The sequence below is a fragment of the Candoia aspera genome, chromosome 3 (assembly GCF_035149785.1).
Source record: "Candoia aspera isolate rCanAsp1 chromosome 3, rCanAsp1.hap2, whole genome shotgun sequence".
NCBI classification, from domain to species: domain Eukaryota; kingdom Metazoa; phylum Chordata; class Lepidosauria; order Squamata; family Boidae; genus Candoia; species Candoia aspera.
The window spans coordinates 110,324,201-110,350,746 of record NC_086155.1 but is presented as its reverse complement, the minus strand read 5'-3'; the positions used below and the strand labels follow the sequence as shown (position 1 = coordinate 110,350,746).

The 26,546-nt window shown below is 41.9% G+C and overlaps 1 protein-coding gene across 4 annotated transcripts in view; it reads right to left on the bottom strand.

Annotated features, from left to right (window-relative positions):
- Nucleotides 1–26,546, bottom strand: part of SUCO (SUN domain containing ossification factor) — a 62,677-nt gene that overhangs the window by 28,635 nt on the left and 7,496 nt on the right. For all 4 annotated transcript variants that reach the window (XR_010067605.1, XM_063298570.1, XM_063298572.1 and 1 more), the window contains exons 5-9: nt 25,222–25,362; nt 24,914–25,058; nt 22,322–22,436; nt 17,151–17,275; nt 1,697–1,764 (exon numbers count right to left, since the gene is read on the bottom strand). Coding sequence is in view for 3 of the 4 variants with exons in the window: in XM_063298570.1 (XP_063154640.1) it covers nt 1,697–1,764; nt 17,151–17,275; nt 22,322–22,436; nt 24,914–25,058; nt 25,222–25,362 (594 nt within the window). In the remaining variant the exon portion in view is untranslated. The remainder of the gene's footprint in view (nt 1–1,696; nt 1,765–17,150; nt 17,276–22,321; nt 22,437–24,913; nt 25,059–25,221; nt 25,363–26,546) is intronic.

Genomic DNA, 26,546 nt, shown 5'->3' with positions numbered 1-26,546 from the left:
CTTACTGCAGATGTGGCCATGCAGGAAAAGAAAATCCCAAGTTTCAAAGGTAGAATTATAATTGGAACATGAAATATAAAATGCATGAACATGGGAACTTTCAACATAGTGGAATATAAACTGAACTACAAACTGACATCTTAGACATAATTAAATTGAAATGGACTGGAATCAACACTTTCAGTCAGAAGATCATACATTTATTACTCAGGACATGAAAAATTAGGAAGGACAATGCTGCTTTCATAGGAAGGATATAGCAATGCAGGAAATGACTGAATATCAATTAGAATTTGCAGACAGCTCTTTTACATGATGGTTATCCATGTTTATGTTCACCATTCAAGTTGATGAGTTTCATATTCATCCTTAATAATTACAAGTCCAAGTTCATGCAAGCAATATGTGTTCCTTGTGGATGAGACTGGAATGTCAAATTTGTAAAAAGGGAAAATAGTAAATAGTATATTTTACTATTTAGTATAGTATACAAAATAGTAAAAAGGAAAATGCAGTTGGACTTTATGACCTAAGAAATAAAATTGCAGCTATTTATCACTATGACAAATATGAACTGTATGTTATTTCAAAATAATTATGTTAAGGCATGGAATGAACTTAAAAAAGACATGTCAAGATGAGAGAAACTACAATTGTCATTGTTGGGGAGAATTTCTCTGATAAAGATGAATGTTTTGCCTAGAATGATGTTTTTGTTTCAGACAACACCTGTTTTAGCAACTGATGTACCATTTAAATGATGAAGCAACATGTACTACTTTGGCAGAGATATTATATTTTAGAATAATATCTTGGGTTCGATTACAATATTATATAGTATTTGTTAATAAACCAGCCATTATAGATGTTTAATATATGGATTTTTATTTTTTTATTTTATTTTTTTATTTATTTAAGCCTGTTGATGCATGCTGGATAATTGATAAAGCTGAAAAATACCAAAAAGAAGTTGTTCTTCATTGTTTATAGAAAGGCATTAGATTGTGTTAACCATGTCAACCATGTGGAATAACCTTAGGAAAATGGAAATCCCCAAACATGTCACTGTACTCATGCAACCTATATACAAAACAGGAAGCCAGAGTTCAAATGAAATATGGCAAAACAGCGTGGCTCCAGGTCAGCAAAGGAGTGAGACAAAGCTGTATGTTCTTTTTCTTAGTTATTAAATCCATATGCTGAATTAAGAGAGGCTGGATAGGAAGAAGAATGTGTGTTTAAAATCAGAGGAAGAAACATCAATAACCTGCACTATGCTGATGATACTATTCTGACAGCCGAAAATGCAAATGTTCTGCAAGCACTGGTAATGAAAGCGAGTAGCACAATGGGAAAAAAATGGAACTATCATATTTTGGACATATTATCCAAAGACCTAGCTCCCTTGAGAAATCCATAATGGATAGAAAGAAAGAAAAGGATTATCAGCAATGATGGGTGGACTCAATTAAGCAGCAATGGATGCACCATTAGGAGACCTGGGGACAGATCACCCTAAAAATGGTCTATCTATGTAGTTTCTAACAGTTAACACAAATTTGATGGCACATAATGAATAATGAATCATGTATGCCATATGCTTGAGATGCCAAGTACTGTTTCTTGAAAACTTGTACTTTTTTCACTTTTGCAAAACAAATTCAATTAATAATCACTTTACTGAAAATGTACTTACCAAATTTTAGTACTGCATGGATTTAGCATATACAGGTCCATATTTTCCATTAATATTGCTGATGTACTCTATTACAAATGAGAACATAATTCATTAGCAGAAACTGTTCAGAAGGCAGTTAAGTATTTTTTTGGCTTTTTGGTACATTTGCATCATTAGACACATACAGTCAGGACCAGAAATATTGGAACAAGAATAACTGTTTTGGCATTTGGCCTCTGTACACCACCACACTGAAGATGAAAGGAAACACACCCAAAAGTGGGGCACTAACTATTCAGGAAGTATAGCCAGTGGCATACACACACACCCATCGTTGGTAGCTCATAAGTAATGGAACAAATGGCTGACAAGCAGCTGCATGGCCAGGTGTGGCCTGTTTCCTGGGTATCCCATGACCAATCAAGCAGATAAAAGGCCTGGAGGTGGTTCTGACTGTTACATTTGCATTTGGTAGCTGTTCACTCGAACTCTCAACATGACGTCCATGCGAGTGAAGGAGGCCATCATTAGATGAGAAAACAAACCCATCAGAGAGATAGCAAAAACACTGGGAGTGGCCAATACAACAGTTTGGAACATCCTGAAAAAGAAGGCATTAACTGGCAAGCTCAGCAACAGCAAAAGGCATGGAAGACCACAGAAGACAACTAAAGTGGATGACTGCAGAATTCTGCTCATGGTGAAGAGGAACCCTTTCACAACATCTAGCCAGGTCAAGAACGCTCTTGAGGAGGTAGGCATGTCACTGTCAACATCTACAGTCAAGAGATGGCTTTATAAATGTAAATACAAAGTCTTCACAACAAGGTGCAAACCACTGGTAATGCTCAAGAACAGAAAGGCCACATTAGACTTTGTTGGCATTTCTTTGTTTTTTGCACGGACCAAGCCACTAGGTTACCATGGTAATTGAGTACTTTCTTAAGGGTGAAGAGGTCGAACTTAATTGTCCTCAATTTGGATGTTAAAAGCTACATTGCCTGGGGGGGGGGGGGAACTTGCCCGGACTTTAGTTTCGCTTTTGTAGCTTTCCAGCACAGCTTCTCTTCCCAGTCCTCTCTGAGCATGTGTGAATGCACAGCTTATAAATACGTTTTTGTGCTTTCTGTAAATAAATTTATTTTTATAGAAGTGCCTGGTGTGTTATTTTTCTGATCTCTTGGGCCAAACACTTTCTAGCACTCTGACAGGTTATGGGCCCAGTCCAGAGAGATCAGCTCCACACCTCATGCATGTTTAAAGGCAGGTAGCAAAGACCTGTGAAGATTTTCTTTGGAGCTGCCTGAAGATTTTTCAGCAACTGCAGGTCTGCAGGACAAAGAAGCCAGCTAAGGTGACTTGCAAAAGAAGGAAGAAGCCATGGCTACCTCCCAGCCCTCAGTGATGCCTCTGGAGCACCTATCAGAGACCAACTACTTGAATTGGGCCCTGAAGATGGAGATGTATCTTTGCAGAGAGAATCTTTGGCTGCCAATTGGTGAGCAAACCCCCCAAAATCCCAGTGCTGAATGGCTTAGGCAGGATGAGCGGGCTAGAGCCACCATTATCCTGGGAGTTGAAGACAATCAGCTAGCACATGTGCGAGGTATGCAGTCTGCAAAGCAACTTTGGGACGCTCTGAGAGACTTGTATGTAAAGGCAACAGCAGGGAGTAAAGTTACCCTGACAAAAAAGCTGTACAAAACCTACCTTGCAGAAGGAGATAGCCTTCCTGAGCACCTGCATTATATTCAGCAGCTGTTTGTTGAGTTGCAGGAGAGAGGAATGGAATTTACACTTCTCACAAAATCCTATATCCTCCTGTCCTCACTGAATGAAACGTGGGGCACGCTGATTTGTACCCTGGAGGCTATGCCTGAAGCAGACCTCACCCCATGGTATGTAACACAGCACCTACTCGCTGAATGGGAGAAGAGAGAGGAAAGATCCCCCCCCCATCTCTTCTGGAAAGCTACAGCACCAGAAAGCAAAGGGAAAAGAACTGAGGCAACAGCACTAGCCAGCCAGCGATGTTTCAACTGTGGTTCAGCTGGACATTTGCAGAAAGACTGTGCCTTGAGACCCAAGAGTAGAAAGACAGAGAAGAAGAACACAAGAGCAACACAGAAGAAGGCTCTTCAGACAAGCCAAATTGCACAGGTTGCTGAGAAGGGTAATTCTGATGTATGGGTGTTAGATTCTGGGGCCAATTGTCATTTATGTAATTGTAAAAGCTCTTTTGTGTCACTGTCTAAAACAAACAGACAAAAGTGTATCTTTGGCTGATGGGTCTGTGACCAAAATTATGGGACAAGGAGACTTGTATTTATCCTGCTTGGGAGAAACTGTGAAAGGTATGTTATATGTGCCAAATTTACAGTCAAACCTTTTATCTGTGGCACAATTAGCTGCAACAGGGTATATCATAACATTTAAGAAAAATGGTTGTGAGATACGTAAAAATAGGAAATTGTGTGCTACTGATATTTTAAAAGACTCCTTGTACATTGTGCAAAATGCAAGGAAGCCAAGCTGCAAGACTGCAGTTGGCAACGCTCCATATCATGACCAATGTGTACACCTGATGCACAGGAGATTTGGTCAGGCTAATTTCAGGTATACAGCACAAATGCCACAGCTGTGTGCTGATCTAAAGATAAAACCCTGTGACAATACTTAGACTGTGTAGTTTGCAAAGAATGCAAAACACAAAAAGCTCCTGTGGGTAAGCACAGTGACAGTTACAACTAGACCTCTAGAAATTGTACACTCTGACATTATTGGTCCTTTTGCTCCAAGTCTTGGACAAGCAAGGTATGCAATGACCATCATTGATGATTTCTCAAGATACACATTTATCTACATCTTAAAACATAAAGATGAGGCATTTGAGAAATTTAAAAGTTTTGTGACATGGGCAAATGGAAAATTCCCTAGGCCTGTATCTGCACTCCAATGTGATAGAGGAAGAGAGTACCTTTCTCACAAATTCAAAAGGTTCCTAGCAGAAAGGGGATAGAACAAATTCTTTCTAACCCTTACACCCCTCAGCAAAATGGTGTTGCTGAAAGAAAGGGCAGAACACTGCAAGAATCAATGGAATGCATGCTTAAAGATTCCAGATTATCGTTTAAATATTGGGCAGAGGCAATGTCCACTGCCTGTTATGTGCAAGACAGACTGTATAACTCTGTGATTCAGGACACTCCATTCCATTTGTTTTATGGTGTGAAACCAAAGGTAAGCCATCTTAGAGTGTTTGGTAGCACTGCATGGGTTCATATACCGAAACAGCAGAGAAGGAAAGGAGGCCCCACAACAAAGAAAGCCATCTTTGTTGTCTATGAACAAAGCCAGAGGAGCTACAGGTTCATAGGAGGAGAGAAATTAATAATTAGCAAAAGCGCTTCTTTTGCTGAACAAAACTGGGGGAGATTAAATTCTAGCTCTCCAGTTGAATTATCCACAACAGAACAGCAAGGACTTGCTGATAGTGATCTTTTGCCTGATGAGGACATTAAGCCAGAAAAGCAAACTGAAGATATGTCTGATGAGACAGATGCTTCTCAGGAAAGTGATAGGAGTCAAAATTTAAGCCCTGTATTACCGCGCAGATCTCAGAGGAGTAATAAAGGCGTTCCTCCATCACGTTTTCAGGCTGAAACAGTAAAGGCTTTTCACATATTCACAGAACCTGAGTCTTTAGAACAAGTGAATGCTTTACCACCTCAGATTGCACAAAATTGGCATTCTGCCATGCAACAGGAATTAGCATTCTTGAAAGAAAATAAAACATGGAAACTGGTAAATCTACCTCCCAATGAACGCTGTCTGGGTTGTAGGTGGGTTTTCAAACTGAAAAGGGATGCTGATGGCAAAATCCAAAAATATAAAGCAAGGTTGGTTGCAAAAGGGTTGACTCAAAGGAAAGATTTAGACTTTGACAAGACTTTTGCACCAGTTACTAAAGGTGAATCAATTAGATTACTGTTAAAAGTTGCTGCACTCAAGGGAGTGTCAGTTAACCACTATGACATTCAAACTGCATTTCTCTATGGTGATTTAGACCACAGATTATACATGCAGCAACCTCCTGGCTATGAAAAAGGGGAGAATCTAGTCTGTGAACTGCAGAAGTCGATCTATGGGTTAAAACAAGCTGCTAGATCCTGAAACCAAAAAGTAGATGAAAAACTGCAGAATTTTGGTTTTGAAAAAGGAAAAGCAGATCCATGTGTATATATGAAGGACAAACAAGGCTGTATGTATCTGTGCATTTATGTTGATGATTTGCTGCTGTTCACATCAACAGAAAAACAAAGGCTTGATTTTGAAGCCTGCATGAAAAGCCATTTCACATTAAAAAGCCTTGGAACAGTAACAAATTACCTAGGCTTGGAAATACACAGGAAAAAGGATGGTAGTTTTCTGTTAAGCCAACATAGTAAAATTTAAAAGCTCCTAGAGGATTTTAACATGCAAGACTGTAAATCAGTCTCTACTCCTATGATACCAGATTTTTCAGAAAGAAATAGGAGAAACTCAATTAACTGAGGCAGAGGAATATAGATCTGCAATTGGAAGTTTACTGTACATTGCAAATCACTCTCGCCCAGATATCTCAAATTCTGTGGCCATTTTAAGTAGACAGGTAGAGAAGCCTACATCTACTGGAAAAGCAGCATTGAAGAGGTTAATAAGGTATTTGCAAGGAACAAACAATTATTGCCTGAAGCTAAATGCCTATGGAACAGAGAAATTGCAGGTTTTTGCCGATTCTGACTGGGGAGTGACAGGAAATCCACTTCTGGGATTTTAATTCAATTTGCTGGGTCAAGCTTAGGCTGGCATTCTAGAAAGCAAACACTTGTTGCTCTTTCAACTGCAGAAGCAGAGTTTTATTCTCTAGCACAAACCTGTAATGAGGTTATATGGTTTAAACAGTTGTTAAAAGACATAGGCATGGAAGTGAACCAGCCTATAACTGTTTATGAGGATAATCAAGATTGCATTGCAATGGCAAAATCTGAAGCCTGCAAGAATAGGACAAAACATACCAATATTAGATATCACTATATCAAAGACATGATAGCCAAAGGAGAAATAATGTTAAAATATTGTGAATCAAAAGACATGATTACTGATATTTTAACCAAACCTCTTGCTCTACCAAAAGATACAAGAGTTGACAAAGAAAATTGGTTTGTGACTTACTCCTTAGCAAAACAAAGGGGAGTGTTGGCATTTCTTTGTTTTTTGCACGACCAAGCCACTAAGTTACCATGGTAATTGAGTACTTTCTTAAGTATTGGCAGGGTGAAGAGGTCGAACTTAATTGTCCTCAATTTGGATGTTAAGAGCTGCATTGCCAGGGGGAGGAACTTGCCCAGACTTGTTTTAGTTTCACTTTTGTAGCTTTCCAGCACAGCCTGTCTTCCCAGTCCTCTCTGAGCCCATGCAAATGCACAGCTTGTAAATATGTTTTTGTGCTTTCTGTAAATAAATTTATTTTTATAGAAATGCCTGGTGTGTGATTTTTCTGATCTCTCGGGCCAAACGCTTTCTAGCACTCTGAAAGACTTTGCCAGCAAACACCTAAAAAAGCCTGCCCAGTTCTGGAATAAGATGCTTTGGACTGATGAAACCAAGATTAATTTGATGGGAAGAGAATGATGGGAAGAGAAAAGTATGGAGAAGGAAAGGAACAGCTCATGATCCAAAGCATACCACATCATCTGTCAAACATGGTGGAGGCAGTGTTATGGCAGGGGCACGTATGGCTGCCAATGGAACCGGGTCACTGGTGTTTATTGATGACCTGACTGCTGATAAAAGCAGCAGGATAAATTCTGAAGCATATAGGGCTATACTTTCTGCTCAGTTTCAGCCAAATGCTGCCAAACTGATAGGACACTGCTTCATATTGCAGATGGATAATGACCCAAAACATACAGCAAAAACTACCCCCGTTTCTCAAGGCAAAGAAGTGGGATGTTCTTCAATGGCCAAATCAGTCACCTGATCTCAACCCAATAGAGCATGCTTTTCACTTACTGAAGACAAGACTGAAGGCAGAAAGACACAAACAAGCAGCAGCTGAAGGCAGCTGCAGTAAAGGCCTGGCAAAGCATCTTGAAGGAGGAAATTCAGCCTTTGGTCATGTCCAGGGTTCCAGTCTTCAGGTAGTCATTGACTGCAAAGGATTTTCATCCAGGTATTAAAGACTTCAGCAAAGTATCGTTACCTTGTCATGGTGCTGGAGCTTGAGCACCTCAATGATGCCATGAGCTAAACCGTGAAGGGCCACCCAAGACGGGAAGGTCATGACAGAGAGGTCAGACTAAATGCGATCCCTGGGGAAGGTAATGGCAACCCACCCCAGTATTCTTGCCGTGAAAACTAAATGGATCAGTACAACCAGAGATATGTCGGTATACCATCGGAAGATGAGACTCCCAGGTCGGAAGATGGTCAAAATGCTACTGGGGAGGAACAGAGGATGAGTTCAACTAGCCCCAGACGTGATGACGCAGCTAGCTCAAAGCCAAAAGGACGGCTAGCGGCCGACGGTGCTGGTGGTGAATGGCGAATCCGATGTTCTAAGGATCAACACACCATTGGAACCTGGAATGTAAGATCTATGAGCCAGGGCAAATTGGATGTGGTTATTGGTGAGATGTCAAGATTAAAGATAGACATTTTGGGCGTCAGTGAACTGAAATGGACTGGAATGGGCCACTTCACATCAAATGACCACCAGATCTACTACTGAGGACAAGAGGACCACAGAAGAAATGGAGTAGCCTTCATAATTAATAGTAAAGTGGCTAAAGCAGTGCTTGGATACAATCCAAAAAATGACAGAATGATCTCAATTCGAATTCAGGGGAAGCCATCTAACATCACAGTGATCCAAATATATGCCCCAACCACAGATGCTGAAGAAGCTGAAGTAGAGTGGTTCTATGAGGATCTGCAGCACCTACTGGACAGCACGCCTAAAAGAGATGTTATTTTCATCACAGGAGACTGGAATGCTAAGGTGGGCAGTCAAATGACATCTGGAATTACAGGCAAGCATGGCCTGGGAGAACAAAACGAAGCAGGACATAGGCTGATAGAATTTTGCCAAGACAACTCGCTCTGCATAACAAACACTCTCTTTCAACAACCTAAGAGACGGCTTTATACGTGGACTTCACCAGATGGACGACACCGAAATCAGATTGACTACATCCTTTGCAGCCAAAGGTGGCGGACTTCTATACAGTCGGTAAAGACAAGACCTGGAGCTGACTGTAGTTCAGATCACGAACTTCTTCTAGCACAATTTAGGATCAGACTAAAGAGATTAGGGAAGACCCACAGATCAGCTAGATATGAGCTCACTAATATTCCTAAGGAATATGCAGTGGAGGTGAAGAATCGATTTAAGGGACTTAGTAGATAGGGTCCCGGAAGAACTCTGGACAGAAGTTCGCAACATTGTTCAGGAGGCGGCAACAAAATACATCCCAAAGAAAGAGAAAACCAAGAAGGCAAAATGGCTGTCTGCTGAGACACTAGAAGTAGCCCAAGAAAGAAGGAAAGCAAAAGGCAACAGTGATAGGGGGAGATATGCCCAATTAAATGCAAAATTCCAGAGGTTAGCCAGAAGAGATAAAGAATTATTTTTAAACAAGCAATGCGTGGAAGTAGAAGACGACAATAGAATAGGAAGGACAAGAGACCTCTTCCAGAAAATTAGAAACATTGGAGGTAAATTCCAGGCAAAAATGGGTATGATCAAAAACAAAGATGGCAAGGACCTAACAGAAGAAGAAGAGATCAAGAAAAGGTGGCAAGAATAACAGAAGACCTGTATAGGAAGGATAACAATATCAGGGATAGCTTTGACGATGTGGTCAGTGAGCTAGAGCCAGACATCCTGAAGAGTGAGGTTGAATGGGCCTTAAGAAGCATTGCTAATAACAAGGGAGTAGGAGATGACAGCATCCCAGCTGAACTGTTCAAAATCTTGCAAGATGATGCTGTCAAGGTATATGCCAGCAAATTTGGAAAACACAAGAATGGCCATCAGATTGGAAAAAATCAACTTATATCCCCATACCAAAAAAGAGAAACACTAAAGAATGTTCAAACTATCGAACAGTGGCACTCATTTCACATGCCAGTAAAGTAATGCTCAAGATCCTGCAAGATAGACTTCAGCAACTCATGGAGCGAGAATTGCCAGATGGACAAGCTGGGTTTAGAAAAGGCAGAGGAACTAGGGACCAAATTGCCAATATCCACTGGGTGATGGAAAAAGCCAGGGAGTTTCAGAAAAACATCTATTTCTGTTTTATTGACTATTCTAAAGCCTTTCACTGTGTGGACCATAACAAATTGTGGCAAGTTCTTAGCGGTATGGGGATACCAAGTCATCTTGTATGCTTCCTGAAGAATCTGTATAACGACCAAGTAGCAATGGTAAGAACAGACCACGGAACAACGGACTGGTTTAAGATTGGGAAAGGAGTACGGCAGGGCTGTATCCTCTCACCCTACCTATTCAACTTGTATGCAGAACACATCATGTGACATGCTGGGCTTGAGGAATCCAAGGCTGGAGTTAAAATCGCTGGAAGAAACATTAACAATCTCAGATATGCAGATGATACCACTTTGATGGCTGAAAGCGAAGAGGAACTGAGGAGCCTTATGATGAAGGTGAAAGAAGAAAGTGCAAAAGCTGGCTTGCAGCTAAACCTCAAAAAAACCAAGATTATGGCAACCAGCTTGATTGATAACTGGCAAATAGAGGGAGAAAATGTAGAAGCAGTGAAACACTTTGTATTTCTAGGTGCAAAGATTACTGCAGATGCTGACTGCAGTCAGGAAGTCAGAAGACACTTAATCCTTGGGAGAAGAGCAATGACAAACCTTGATAAAATAGTTAAGAACAGAGACATCACACTGACAACAAAGGTCTGCATAGTTAAAGCAATGGTGTTCCCCGTAGTAACATATGGCTGCGAGAGCTGGACCATAAGGAAGGCTGAGAGAAGGAAGATAGTCCATGAGTACTGATGGCGAGCAGGAGGGGGCCTCTATCCAGGGGGGAAATCGCATGTGTAGTACTGAGGAATTAAGCAGCCATTCAGAGACACAAATCAGACCCTCCTTAACTTTTGGGGTTTATCTGTCTGGGTTTTCCCACGCTTCTTCAGTTTGTTAGGATTCTGTCTTATGTAGCAGTAATAAACACTAGAGACCTACTCCTCGTCTCAGCGTGATTCCTGACTGTTAGGACATCAATCCTAACAAACTCCTACTCCCATTGAAAGAGGGAGGAACAAAGAAAAATAAAGGAGAGACATTTGGAAAATGTCTTCGGAAAACCAGGAAATTCGGCAAGCCATCCAACAATTGGCAGCAGCCCTGCAACAACACCAACAAGTAGATCTCCAGATCAACACATTACAAGCTGCCATGCTACAGCAGTTACAACAACCAGCTCCGATTAACCCACAACCGGTGCCAGCAGCAGCAGCAGCTCCACCAGTAGTCTTGAGATCCCAAGGCAGTCTACCAGAGAAGTTTGGAGGAGAAGCAGGACAGTTTTCTCACACAGTGCACAATGTTTTTTGACAGCAGACCAGCAGAGTTTCCCACAGACAGAACCAGAGTCACCTTCATTCTAAGTCTGCTAAAGGGACCAGCAGCCAAATGGGCTATTCCCATGGTGGAGAACAATGACCCAATTCTCAACGACTACCAGAATTTTCTGGCAGGGTTCCAAGCACACTTTGACAACCCGATCAGAGAGGTCACTGCCAGCCGGGAAATTCGGAAGCTCAAGCAAGGCAACAAGAGAGTGGGAATCTACATTGCTGATTTCAAGCTGTTAGCAGGAGATCTGGACTGGAACGAGAGTGCCTTGAAAGACCAATTCAAACAGGGGCTGGATGAAGAAATTAAGAATGAATTAGTGCGCCAGGGAACACCAGCTACCCTAGAAGTTTTATATCAGTTGTCTGTGGTCACAGATGCCAGGCTAGAAAAGCTCAGACAGATGCAGCCGGGGAGAGGCAGGGGCCTCAGGATGCTTCCAGGATTTCCAGCTCTCTCCGCAGCATCTCCTTACTCAGGACCAGAGGAGCCGATACAGATCGGGGCGAGCAGGAGGCTTATTTCCGAGGCTGAGAGGCAGAGAAGGAGAGAGAGAGCCCTCTGTTTCTACTGCGGAGTCCAGGGGCACATGGTGAGAGCTTGCCCAGCGAGAAGCCAAGCAAATTCAGTAAGAGCCCCAGGGCAAGCAGCAGAACCAAGAGCCACCTCCGCCTCTACTTCCAACCAGGGAAACTCCGTCGGTCTCCCTCCACGGAGCTCAGCAGGGAGACCATCAATCAATTAAGAAGGGCTCATTCCGAGGATTCCAGGCAATCCTTTTACTACTTACCAGTAATAATGCGCGTCAACTCAGAGCACCAGGTCAAGCTAGAGGCCCTCGTGGATTCCGGAGCTTCAACCAATTTTATTGATGTACAGACTGTACAAGACCTCAACATCCTGACCATGGAATTGCCATGTCCCATAGAAGTTGAGACCATTGACGGCCAGCCCCTCAAGGCAGGGCCAATTAGAAGTTTCACAGAACCTTTGCAACTGACAATGGGAGACCACACTGAGTGGATCCAACTTTATGTTACTGCATCACTTAATGTACCTATAATCCTGGGCACACCTTGGCTGAAGCTCCACAACCCATTGTTGGACTGGGCTACAGGAGCAGTCTCCTTCCCAGCTAAGGAATGCCAGCACCACAAGATTCAAGCCGCTCTCCGCTCTCCAGCAACCAACGCAGTCACGGAAGCAGGGGGGGGGGGTCCAGTTGCCAGCCAAGTATGCAGATTTCGCAGACGTTTTCAGCGAACAAGAGGCCACAGCACTACCCCCCCATAGGGACTGTGATTGCACCATTGAGTTGATACCAGGAGCCAGGATTCCAGCAAGGAAACAATATCCCATGTCCCCCAAGGAACTAGCCACCTTAAAGGATTACTTAGATTCTAATCTCCAAAAGGGTTTCATCCGACCATCTACTTCCCCAGCGTCTGCTCCTACCTTCTTCGTACCAAAGAAGCCTGACCCATTGGCACTGGCAAACCAGGAGGCACCCATGAGAGTGGTCCACGATTTCAGTTCCCTCAATAAACTCACAATAAAAGAAAATTATCCCATGCCGATATCTGATCTGCTGGATCGCTTACAGAAAGCACGCATTTTTACTAGGTTGGACCTCAGGAATGCGTACAGTATGATCCGGATGAAAGAGGGGCACGAATATCTGACTGCCTTCGACACCAGGTTTGGTAAATTTGAGTACCTTGTTTTGCCCTTTGGCTTGTCTAATGCAGGAGCCATATTTTCCAGATTTATGAATCAAATTTTCTCTGATATACTAGACAAGTATCTGGTCATTTATCTAGATGACATATTAATTTTCTCTGAGGATGCTACAACTCATGTAACCCATGTACGTAATGTCTTACAAAGACAGAGAGAACAAGCTGTTCGCCAAGCTAGAGAAATGTGCCTTCGATTTAACTGAATTACATTTTCTGGGCTATAAAATATCAACAGAAGGCATATCCATGGATCCTTCTAAGGTCCAGGCAATTCTCTCTTGGCAACCCCGCCCCCTGAAATGTGAAAGATGTACAAAGGATCCTAGGGTTCTGCAATTTTTACAGGAGGTTCATAAAAAAAATTAGTGACAGGGTTAAACCCCTCACACAGTTTTTGAAGAAAGGATCAAAATTCATTTGGGGGGAGAGGGAGCAAGCAGCATTCTGAGAATTCAAGCAACTCTTTGCATCCCAGCCGCTGTTAAAATACCCTGATCCCACAAAGCAATTCATAATGCATTCAGATGCTTCCGATATTGCCATTGGGGCGGTGTTATTGCAATATACAAACAAAACCGAGAATACATTGCTTCCTTGTGCCTTTTTTTCACACATGCTCTCACCAGCAGAGAGAAACTATGATGTTTTTAACAAGGAGTTGCTAGCAATTAAAGCAGCATTCCAAGAGTGGAGGGACTGGCTAGAAGGTGCAGCCTTTCCTGTGAAAGTCTGCACCGATCACAAGAATTTACAGCTTCTACAAAACACCAGATCCCTCACCCCACGCCAAATCAGATGGAGCCAGTTTTTCTCCTGTTTCAATTTTGTTATTTCTTATGTTCCCAGGGCGCAGAACTGCTTGGCAGATGCCCTGTCTCGATCCATTCAGGCAACCCCCGCTACTCACCAGGAGGTACAGGCTACTACATTACAACCTCACAACTTTGATCAGTCTATGAGGGGGAACCAGACAGAGATTTTAGCAGCAGGCAGACAAGCAGAGGACCTATTTACAAGAGTCAGAGCTCAGCAGCAACAGGACCCGTATGCCAGGGCCAGGATGGATGACCTCCAGAGGGGCCCACAAGACACTGCCTCGCCATTCAATGTGGAGGCAGGAATCCTCAGGCATAGCAGGCGATTATACATTCCCCCCTCATCGAGGGAAGAAGTACTGAGACTTTGCCATGACCATCAAACAGCAGGCCACGGAGGTGTTTTCAAAACTCTCCATAGAGCTCTGAGAGACTACTGGCGGCCTAAGATGACTGCAGACATAAAGGGCTATGTGGCTTCTTGTCATACCTGTAGACGAGCCAAGCCTCTCCAGGGAAGCCCGCAGGACTCTTGCAACCCCTACCCACCCCCAGTCAGCCTTGGGACACTATCTCCATGGATTTCATCACTGATTTACCCCCAGTCCAGGGGCTGACTTCCATACTAGTGGTGGTGGACCTTTTCACTAAAATGGCGCATTTTATTCCTTGCAAGGGCCTCCCATCTGCGCAAGCCACAGCGCAGTTGTTCATAGACCATGTTTTTAGGTATAAAGGCATGGTAAATCACTTGGTGAGTGACAGAGGTCCTCAGTTCACTTCCAGGTTCTGGAGGGCCCTTTTCCAGTCATTAGGGGTCCAGATCCATCTATCATCATCGCATTATCCGGCTAGTAATGGGCAAGCTGAGAAAATTAACCAATGGTTACAGCAGTATCTCAGGTGTTACACCACTTATCAGCAAGACAATTGGCCAGCCCTGCTCCCCATGGCAGAATTTACTTATAACAACTCTGTGCAATCCCCTACCAAGATGTCTCCTTTCCAAGCACTCTACGGGGTTAACCCTCGGGTGTTGCCCACCTCCTCCCAGCAGGGAGCTGTTCCAGCTGTGGCTGATTTTCTTAAAGAGCAACAAGCCACACAGGAGTTGTTAAAGGAGCAGCTGTACAGGGCAAAGAGTGCTTACAAGAGAGCTGCGGATGCTCACAGACAAGAGGGGCCAGCGATTGCGGTAGGAGACAAAGTGTGGCTCTCTACCAAGTTTTTGACCTCTACCAGGCCTTCCAAGAAGTTGGACTCTAAGTTTGTGGGCCCTTTCACTGTGGTACAGCAGATAAATCCAGTGGCTTATCGCTTAAAGCTGCCAGCATCCATGAAAATCCATCCAGTCTTTCGCAGAGCCTTGCTAGTCAAAGACCCTTCCCCAAGTACCTTGCGATCGCAAATGCCCCCCCCCTCCAGTAATTGTGGAGGGGGAGGAAGAATACGAAGTTGAGGAAATTCTGGACTCGAGGAGGAGGGGAAGGGGCATCCAATATTTAATACACTGGAAAGGGTACCCTGAGGAAGAGTGCACGTGGGAGAATGCCAGAGATGTGCATGCACCAACGCTGTTTCATCGATTCCATCAGCTTTTCCCTCACAAACCCAAGCCTCGCACTCTACCAGAGATTCCTCACTTGGCTGAGCAAGCAGAGGAATCCCAAGCAGAGGAGTTCATAAGTTTGCAGTTTCCACCCCCGCCTGAAGCCTTGACACCAGTAACAGAGGAGGGGGGGAACCGCAGCCCTCCACCTCGGGCTTGCATTTCCCGGGGGGAGGGGGGACGACTCTTCTAATTATCTAGCTATTTTCCAGCAGCAGCCACCTGGGCCAGAAGAGTTATCAGACCTGGAGAGCAGCACTGATTAGTCCTTGGAGGAGTTTTCCTTTGAAGACTTTCCATCGTTGCCCAGTTCCCATGGGAGCTTAGAAGGAGACATAGACTCTTATCAAATCTCTGGAAGGGAGGGGGCTGAAATGGAATGTGAATCTGGAGGGGAGGGCGATGTCATGAGTACTGATGGCGAGCAGGAGGGGACCTCTATCCAGGGGGGAAAACGCATGCGTAGTATTGAGGAATTAAGCAGCCATTCAAAGAGACACAGATCAGACCCTCCTTAACTTTTGGGGTTTATCTGTCTGGGTTTTCCCACATTTCTTCAGTTTGTTAGGATTCTGTCTTATGTAGCAGTAATAAACACTAGAGACCTACTCCTCGTCTCAGCATGATTCCTGACTGTTAGGACAGATAGATGCTTTTGAACTGTGGTGTTGGAGGAAAATTCTGAGAGTGCCTTGGACTGCAAGAAGATCAAACCAGTCCATCCTCCAGGAAATAAAGCCAGACTGCTCACTTGAGGGAATGATTATTAAAGGCAAAACTGAAATACTTTGGCCACATAATGAGAAGACAGGACACCCTGGAGAAGATGCTGATGCTAGGAAGAGTGGAAGGCAAAAGGAAGAGGGGCCGACCAAGGGCAAGATGGATAGATGATATTCTAGAGGTGACGGACTTGTCCCTAGGGGAGCTGGGGGTGTTGACGACCGACAGGAAGCTCTGGCGTGGGCTGGTCCATGAAGTCACAAAGAGTCGGAAGCGACTAAACAAATAAACAACAACATTAAAGGCGATCCTTATGTTTGTAATGATGTTGGTTTTATGAGCCACCAACGATGGGTGTGTGTGTATGCCACTGGCTGTACTTCCAGAATGGTTAGTACCCCACTTTTGTCAAACCCCTTGAATGACAGCTGAAAGTCCTGACTTCGCTCCCATCTGGGTGTGTTTCCTTTCAACTTCAATGTAGTAGTGTACAGAGGCCAAATGCCAAAACAGTTATCCTTGTTCCAATATTTCTGGTCCTGACTGTACATACACACAGATACACATTAATGGCAGAATTACAAAAGACTGCACAATCTTATGTTTTATTCCAACATAAGATCATATCTAAAAGTTGTTTAAGCTGGCATATACAGGATAATTTTTGGCTTATACTACCACCACTCTATGCATCTGATGCTGCTCTTTACCTCTTTAAAGTCTTTCTTTCTCAAGGGAGCAGATGGCAGGCTGACTTATTCTACAAGCAGCAGCGGAAACCTCTTACAATGCTGAAAGGAAATTGAACTTATTCCTACCACAGAAGATCTCAAACTTGATTAGAGCTAAATATATTTACTAAAAACAAATGAATCCACATTCAGCAGCTTTCTAAAAATATAAACTACAGCGTTCTTAGGTGGTGTTGTTACCTTTGCTTCCGGGTTAGCTGCCAGTATTTTGGCACCACACTCAACTGAAGCATAATTATTCCTATTTTTTTGCACTTTTTTTGTAAGATGTTGACCTCCATTGGAAGAGGGATGCATTGACTGACCTGCATACCATACAAAATGTACCAGAGAATTAGTAAGAAACATTTTAAATCCATTAAACTAAAGCAATTCATAAACTAACATTCTTTGGCACTAACAGCTTATCAATAGTAATTCCTATACCACACTATCCACTACTTGTAATTATTTTGTACTCTCTTTAATTTTAACTACAACATGTTAATACCATATTAGTTCTAATAGGTACAACATGAGGAGACGCTACTATATAAAAGGATTTGTAAGATCTCCCTTGTTATTTAAAGTTAATATACTGCCTGAGGGTATTGCAATGAAGGGCAGTCATGAAATATGAGTAACATAGTATCCTACCAGAAGTGTACAAAATAGTGAAGACACAAATGATAGCTGTTCCCAGAAGGCCTGCTTTCTACAAGTACTATAATATTCACGTCTTAGCAGACACATTTCTCCTTTAAAAGTTTAAGCAAATCACAGTTCATTACTTTGTCAAAATCTGTTTTTAAGAAACATATCTGCTGCTCTTAGGTTTTATTGTCCTGAATTTATTTATTCATCACTCAGAAATGATGATACATAAATCTTTGTAGAATAAATCAATAATACTCAAGGGGTAAATGGTAATATCAGGTCCTGAAAAAGTTATTGATACCTCACTATTATTTATTTGAATGTCTTTTCTTCATCTTGCCATTCCACAGTCATCAGGCCAGGATCAGATTACATCCTGCTTACCACTTAGTTTTTCCCAGCTGTGTTAAATTCATATCTGAAAGTATTTTTACGTTAATGGAATGTTCAGAAATGCAAATGCAAGGTAAATTTACCTACTATTACTGCCGGGTTATACACTCTATTTCATTACCTCTTTCTGCAATGTACTGAGACCAAACTGAAATGCTTCTTACAAATCAAATCCTTCTCTACCACCTTCTTCAACAAGAGAAATTTTACAAAGGTCTTGAAGGTTATAAAACACCAGTCCTTATAGACTAGTTCAAGGCCTCTGGCTATGCAATAATGAAAACTAAAATGAGAGAGGAGATCAAGTTGGTTTTCCCACAAGTCCAGCCGAAAGCTGAAAGCTTAGAAATACATTACTCCAACAAAGGCAACCTGAAAGTTTAGCTATTACCAGAGGCACTTAATACTTGAATTACATATAGTGCACCATGATTTACAGCAGTCAAAATAACAATGTGTGAAAGAATTTAGCATTTAAAATTCCACACAAAGGAAACTGGAAAGAGAAACTGACACAGCAATAGACAGGACAAAAATATGCAATTAGTGACATCAGCTTAGGTTTACTTTGAAGGAAGAGAGGTAGCTTCCAAGGATGTGGAAGGCAGAAAAAGTATATGGTATAGAAAGACTATTTGGAAGGAGGCTATGGCTGAAAGAAGGCAGCCAATTCTTGGCCAGGGATATATCAGAACATACGCCAGCATAGTTAATTGAAGGAAGGCTGCCATACCTTTAGAGTCAGAAAGAAGTGGATGATTTTAGTAGCAAAAATACTAAACCAGAAGAAAAGCAACCAAATTAGAAATACAGGAACAACCACCGTAGTTTGGGAAGAAATTACTAGGGTATGCAACAAAGTCCGCTGAAGGCAGTGAAGAGAAGGACCTTATTTGCACAGAGGGAAAATGTTTTGCAAGAGCTGTAAAAGTAGCAGCAACATGAGCTGCTAATACACTGAATGTACAAAATACAGATAGTCCTTGTTTAGCAACCACAACTGAGATCAGCAACCCAGTTGTTAAGTGAGGCAGTTGCTAAGTGAAACCAAGACAGTGCTTATGATCTTATTTCAGCTTTCCTTTGCTTTACAGACCTACGAAGGTTGTAAATGTGAGATTGGCCTAAAGTTACTTTTTCATCATCATCGTAACTAGGAACAGTTGCTAAATGAATTGAATCAAATTAAATTATCCATTCAGTCGTTTCCGACCCTTGGCGATTCCAAAAGCCAGCTCTCTCCATGATTTCCGATCTTGTACAGCTTCTTTCAGTTGCTTTATCTTTTGGCCTGTGGTTGCTAAATGAGGCAGTCACTAAATGAGGACCACCTGTAGAGGAAATTGTATTTGACTTTTACTTCCTCTATTCCATGCATTCGGTCTATTAGCAACTCATCTTGCTATTTATAGCACTTGCAAAATTATTCGACAAGATGTGTATGTAACATTATCAACAATCATAAAAAATGTATGAGAAAGTGAAAAGATGAAGAGCTCAGTCAAAGGCATTTAGGGCAATGATGAAGCACTCATGTAGAAATATCAGAGGAAGAGAACTGCCAAGTAATGGAAAGTCCTTGGCAGAGAAAAGAGGCAGCAGTAGGCTTCTCCTGACACACTGAACTGGAAACATGCACAAGCAGGCATTCACAGACATAGAATCACAGTGTTGGAAAAGACTTTGGACAGGAATCCCCAGACTGTCCAGATAAATGGCTTCCACCTTTGCTGTTCTACTACTTAACAGTTCCCAGAGTGAAGAAATTCCTCTTTATTCAAATTTTAGATCTCTCTCTGTAAAGCTCAAGCATTGGTTCTTGTCTTGCACAAGGTAAAGGTAAAGGTAAAGGTTTCCCTTGACGTAAAGTCCAGTCGTGTCCGACTCTAGGGGGCGGTGCTCATCTCCGTTTCAAAGCCTTGGAGCCGGCGTTGTCCATAGGACACTTCCGGGTCATGTGGCCAGCATGACTCACGGAACGCCGTTACCTTCCCGCCGAAGCGGTACCAATTAATCTACTCACATTTGCATGTTTTCGAACTGCTTGGTGTGCAGGAGCTGGGACGAGCAACGGGAGCTCACCCCGCCGCGCGGTTTCGAACCGCCGACCTTCCGATCGACAGCTCAGCGGTTTAACCCGCACTAAGGAGAATAAATCCACTGCCTCTTCCCTGTGACTGTCCTTCAAATATTGGAAAACTGCTATCATGCTTCCCTTTAGCCTTCACATCTTCAAGCTAAATATACTCAGTTCTTTTAACTGTTCTCTAACAGTTTTAGCCTCTAAATCCCTCACAATCTTTATTCTTCTTCTCTACACTATTTCAAGTTCCATCACTTCCTGTAATCTCAACATTGTTGATGCAGTCCATTGCTGGCTCATGTTTAAACTGAGGTCTAGAAAGTCAGCCAGGTCCTTCTCACATATGCTACAGTTGAGCCACATACCACTTGACATAAAACTGTATCTGATTTTTCTGGAGTGCAGAACCTTACATTTCATGCCATTGAGCTCTATTTTGCTGGAAAAGGCCCAATCTTCAAGCCTCTCAAATCCTTTTGAACCTTGAGCCTGACTTCTGTTTCTGTTAGCAATCCCTCTCAGCTTTGTGTCATCTATAAGTCTGCTGAGCATCTCTTCAATCTCCTCATTCAAGGATAAAAAAGAATTCCAATAACTGCTATGTATCAAATGTAAGCCCTATTTATAATAAAATTGCTCCAATTCTTGTGCCCTTTTCTCCTACCCATGTGGTATATTAGACTTGAATCTACTCTATTTTGGGCAGGAGGGAAGGTTTCCATGTATCTCTTGTTTTAGTAACATGCTAGCCTTGTTTCAAGCTTTTTGCTTCTGAATTTTTGAGAACTGGCTTTCACAGCCAGTGATGTTCAATGGGACTACTCAGGGACAATGCATGAATAGAAATGTGGACAGATTGAAGAACACCACCAATCCTATTAATAATGAATGAAGAGCTGCTGAAAATAGCAACAGAACCACTTCAAGACCCATCAGAGAAATCTAAAACGCAATGCGAATCAAGCAGGAGAAAGTGATCAGTTGTAATTAAAGGCAAGAGAGAACTTAGGGTGAATGAAAACTAACAAGAGACTACAGGTAGTCCTCATTTACCAATAGTAATTAGGACCAGGAACTCCACTGCTAAGCTCACGGTCATAAGGTGCAATGTCACATGACAGCGCCAACTTATGACAGCAATTCTGGCAGTCCCAGTTGCTGCTGTTAGGCAAATCCTGTGCGGTTGCAGTGCCCCACAGTCACATGATCACCATTTGTGACCTCCTGTCAGCTTCTCCACTGACTTTGCTTGTGAAGGTTGCAAATGGCAATTACATGACAATGGGATGCTGTGACATCGTAATTGTGTGCCGGATGCCGAGTGCCTGAATTATGATCACAGGATGCTGCAACGGCCACAACTATGAGAACCTCTTTTAAGTATCCCTCATTCAGCACCACTGTAACTTTGAATGGTCGCTGAACAAGTGTACATTAAGTGAGGACTACCTGTAGCTGTTTAATTTTGATAAGGGCATTTACACTACACAGATGAAAGAGATTAATTACAAGTAGAAGAAATGGAGACAACATCCTCACTGATTTGAAGTCAACTAGGTGAGAAATAGGTCAGTAGGTGGAAAAGGATGAGTCTAAAGATTTTATTTTTTCACAACAGAGTGGCTCCAAATGGACACATCTGAGCAATGCATTCAACCTGCCTGAGCAACACATTACATATTCTCATTATTAGCCATTATCTAGGTCATCAGAAACTAGCAGCCCCTGCATCTTTCATAATGGATATAGTCTAACCAACAAAAACACAAAATTAACTAAGAATTGTATTTAACTCCACAGATTCACTCAGTATATCCTTCAATCTAGATGAATTCACAATTGAGTTAGATTCTGACCGCTATAAATCCCACTGCCCAGTCATAAAAATCTTACATTCAATTCTTCAGGAAAGTAATTCTACAGTGTTTGAATATTTAGATGTCTCAGTATGCAGTTATGATGTAATGAGACTTACAATGTTAAGACCACTTTTCTATGGGAAATGTTGTGGTCATTGGAACTGCAAAGCTGCTAACAATGCTTTAGAAAGTTTCATTTGGAAAATCTGTACAATGCATCTCAGAGCAAAACAAGACTCGGCATTGCTTAAGTATCAAATAAAATTAGAGCATGTTATTTTTAAAGGAAACTAAAAAATCAGAAAACAGAATGAACCTTAACTATTTTATTTTAAAGGGAGAATTCTGTTCAAAGTTTGACTAAAAACAATTAAACTCACTCTTTTCTTTTTCCACTTCCATAACCTGCTTCTTCCATTCATCAAATGTGGGAATATCTCCTGGGTCCTTTGGGGCTATTACAGAAGTAGGGTCAATTTCTCCTCCTGCTTTTCTCTGCACAAGGCAGCAAAATAGTAAACATCAGGTTTATTGATATTAACAAAAGATCAAGATTGTAAGTAGGTAATGTGGTAAGTACCCAAACTTATACTGAACTGATCATTTAAAATGTAGGATATCACTAACAGGCCTAACAATTAACTGGCAAGGCTACTGCACTGCAGAGCTTCCTGTTGTATTTGGAGCAATTATTTGAAAATAGCTCCTGTTTTAACAAAATAAATTTCCCTCCTATACAAACGTTACTGACTCACTATCATGAGGAAGTTAATCCAGGGAAGAAACCACAATAAAAGAGAAAACATTGCATACCCAGCTGGAAAAAAGGTTTTGTATTATTTATGCAATGCCACTACTTTTGATTTAAACTATAAAAATATATTTACTCCACTTCAAGTTGAATTATTCATTATAATGCTCCCATCAAAGACAGTTCATAAAGCTCAGTCACATTCAGATTTTGTCTGGAGAATCAGGATACAGACTACCAATCTGCCTGCATGATCTACAGAAAATGCGTTTCCTGAAGCACGTATAGAAACTGGGACATCAAAAATCCCCTCCTCCCCCTCAATACTTTTTCATTGTTCTGTCACCAGCTGAAAATGGCTTATGTGAATAAAAGAGGGGGTCTTCTCAGTTATAGAGTCTAAGTAGCAAGACAAACCCTTATGCACATTATGTCTGCCTCATTCCTGAACAGCTTGAGGCCACCAGGTGTTTCAGAGCCTATCCATTCAGATGGATTGTATTTGCTGGCTCTTGTACTATTTATTTTATTATTGTATGTTTACTATATTGTAATTATTTTGTTTATAAGGTATTATTATAATACTTTATAAACAAACATAGGGAGAGATCTGACCCTTGACCCCTCCGTTGTGGGGTGCCGCAGGGTTCGGTTCTCTCTCCTCTCTTATTCAACATCTACATGAAACCACTGGGTGAGATCATCTGTCACCACAGAATGAGGTATCATCAGTATGCTGATGATACCCAATTATACATCTCCATCCTGGGTGAGGTAAGGGATGCGGTGACGGCCCTTTCTCGGTGCCCAGGGGCTGTGGGAGCCTGGATGGGGAACAACAGGCTTCAGCTGAACCCTGGTAAGACGGAGTGGCTGTAGGTTGACAGCGCCTCTGCTTCTGGGAATTTGTCATCTTTAGTTCTAGATGGGGTTGCACTGCCCCAGACAGACCCGGTGCGTAACTTGGGGGTTCTCCTGGACTCACAACTTCTGCCCGAAGAGCAGGTGGCAGTCGTGGCCAGGAGGGCCTTTGCTCAACTTCAGGTTGTGCACCAGTTTCGCCCCTTCCTGGAGCGAGAAGCCCTCCGAACAGTCACTCATGCCCTGATCATCTCCTATATAGACTACTATAATGCGCTCTACATGGCGCGACCCTTGAAGAGTATCCGGAAGCTTCAGCTGGCCCAGAATGCAGCCACGGGGGCTATTCTTGGCGCCCCTAGATCGGCGCATATAACACCTTTGCTGCGTGAGCTGCACTGGGTGCCAGTTTGCTTCCGGGTCCAATTCAAGGTGTTGGTTATCACCTTTAAATCCCCACATGGCATAGGTCCAGGTTACCTGAGGGACCATCTCATCCCTGTAACATCGGCCCGCCCCACCCAATCATGCAGAGAGGGCATGTTATGGACCCCATCTGTAAGAGAATTTCACCTGGTGGGGTCCAGGAAGCGGGCCTTCTCTGCAGTGGCCCCCGCCCTTTGGAACACCTTGCCTCCAGAGGTGAGGCAAGCCCCATCGCTCCTGACCTTTAGGAAGGCCCTGAAGACTTGGCTCTGCCATCTCACTTGGGGCGGGAAGGTGGGGAGCCATTCTTGGGGGTGGCTTGCGCCTTAGAGCCCCTCCCACCAGATTGGCATCTTAGAGCCACTTGGATTTTGTTTATCTACATTGTATTTTATATTGGCAAATTGTTTATTTATTGGATTTTAATGTTATTGTTGTGGTTTAAATTTTATTGCAAACTGCCCAGAGTCCCTCTTGGGGGAGATGGGCGGTAACAAAATTTGAATAATAAATAATAAAATAAATAAATTATTTATAACATTATATTGTAAGTCACCTTAAAATATAAGGTATAAGCCTCTGATAGAAAAGTAGGATATTATTCTTATAAAAAATACAACACAAACAAAATACCAGGAAAAAGCAAGAGGATCAACATAAAAGGCTGTAAAACGATTCAAGAAGAAAGCATTTTTGTTCATATGATTTTAGTTTCAAATAAAATAAAGGCTGAGAGGATATTGCACTATTTTCCTTATCACATACTGGGATGTAGCTGTCTACCTCCTTTAAAAATATTCCTCACAGATGTAGTATTAAATGGTTTTGAAAGCATTAACATTCTTCAGTACTTGCCTTTCTTTAGATACCATCCTAGCAGTTGAGTAGTTTAGGTGGCGGAGTAGTTTAGGTGGGGAAGGAAAAGTTTAGTTACCTCTGCTCTTATGTTACCGGAAGCATTCAAAGCAGACTTTGGAGCTGTCTTTTGCTCACTTGCAGAAATTTTAGGATCAAATTCCGATTTTGTCCTCTTCCCTTTCCTTTGTGAAGAGATATTTTCTGTATGCTGACCTACAAGGCTATAAAATATGTAAACATTCAAAACTTACAGATTTCCAGCTACATGTCATTAAGAATTTAAAAAATTATTATAAATTATTATTATATGAACATATGAATACCTAAAATGGAAAGCTGAGAACTGCCACTAAGATACAACAGCAAAAATCATTTCAAACTCACCCCTCTGGTGAAGTGACAAGCGAGGAAGACTCGCTCTGAGAATCAGCCTCAAGTGCCCCACTGATATCACAGTCAGATTCTGACTGTTCAACTTCCGTAGCACTCACTATAAGGATATCAGCACTGGAATTTTCTATTGCACTGAAGGGGAGAAAACATAAGCATTTGTATCAAATGGAATGGGGCATTCAGGGTCTACTGAAAGATCTGTGGATGATTTTTAATTATAAAATTCTCAATTATATAGTATGGGAACTAAAAGCATGTTCCTCCTAAATTAGATTAGTAAAAAATAAAATTTGGAAAAAAATAACTAAGAATAGATTTTTGTATTAAATGTGTGTTCAAAGACACACTTACTGTATAACATATTTAGACTATATTTTGCATGCAGCTCCAGTCAGGCATTCTATTTAAAAAATGAAGATCTGCCAAGTCCTGTGATAAAGAATAATGCTGGAAAATCTCCTGGGCATGGAATTAAGAGAGTAAACAAAGGATGGCAACAATCATTTCCTTTATCTTTCACAATTTCCCATAAAGGGAATCCTTTGTACTTGGCATTTAGGCCATGATTTCAGAATTCAAATATTTGATATTTCTTTTTAGCTAGTTATATACTTTCAGGATCATGCCTTCCATTTTTATCTTGACCATCAACAAGGGGAATCAGCAAAAATATCACTTGCATCCTCAGCTCCTTCACCTTTGTAACCAATGCTTTATAGTTGCTCATAATCCTCTGAAGTATTTGTCTTCTACTACCAGTTTCCCATACAGATTAGCAGAATGAGATAATGATCATTTGATTTGATGAAAGTTAGTAAAAATTTCCGCCATGCACCAGGAAGCTGAATTGATTGTCCTCTCTTTAAGGAGTGCTGACCAAGACTAAATGACTAGCTGTCTAATGCAGCACCATCTACTAGCTGATCATCTTATAAGTTGCATCTGTAAGCTCCTTCCACTCAAACCATATGCTCAGCCAGCACGCACGCACAATACCATGCAGCCCCACACAATCAGCTCATACCCCCATCAGTAACTTAGCAGGAGCTAAATACTACTCAGTAGCTCCCTCACAAAATGTCCGTTTCTGATTGCTCTCCTGTTAATCACTCTGATTATGAGCTCTGTTTTTTTTTCTAAAGAAAGTTGGCTGAGACTATCCAGGTCTGCTTGCTTTGTAAGAGTAACTAAGTGCTATTACTATCTAGTTGGACTGAAAAGGGAGATTCTAATTATGAAACAGTACTATTCAAAGTACTTCAAAGAAATGTCAATTGTTAACTTTAATATGGTATCAGTGACTTGCCATGAATGAG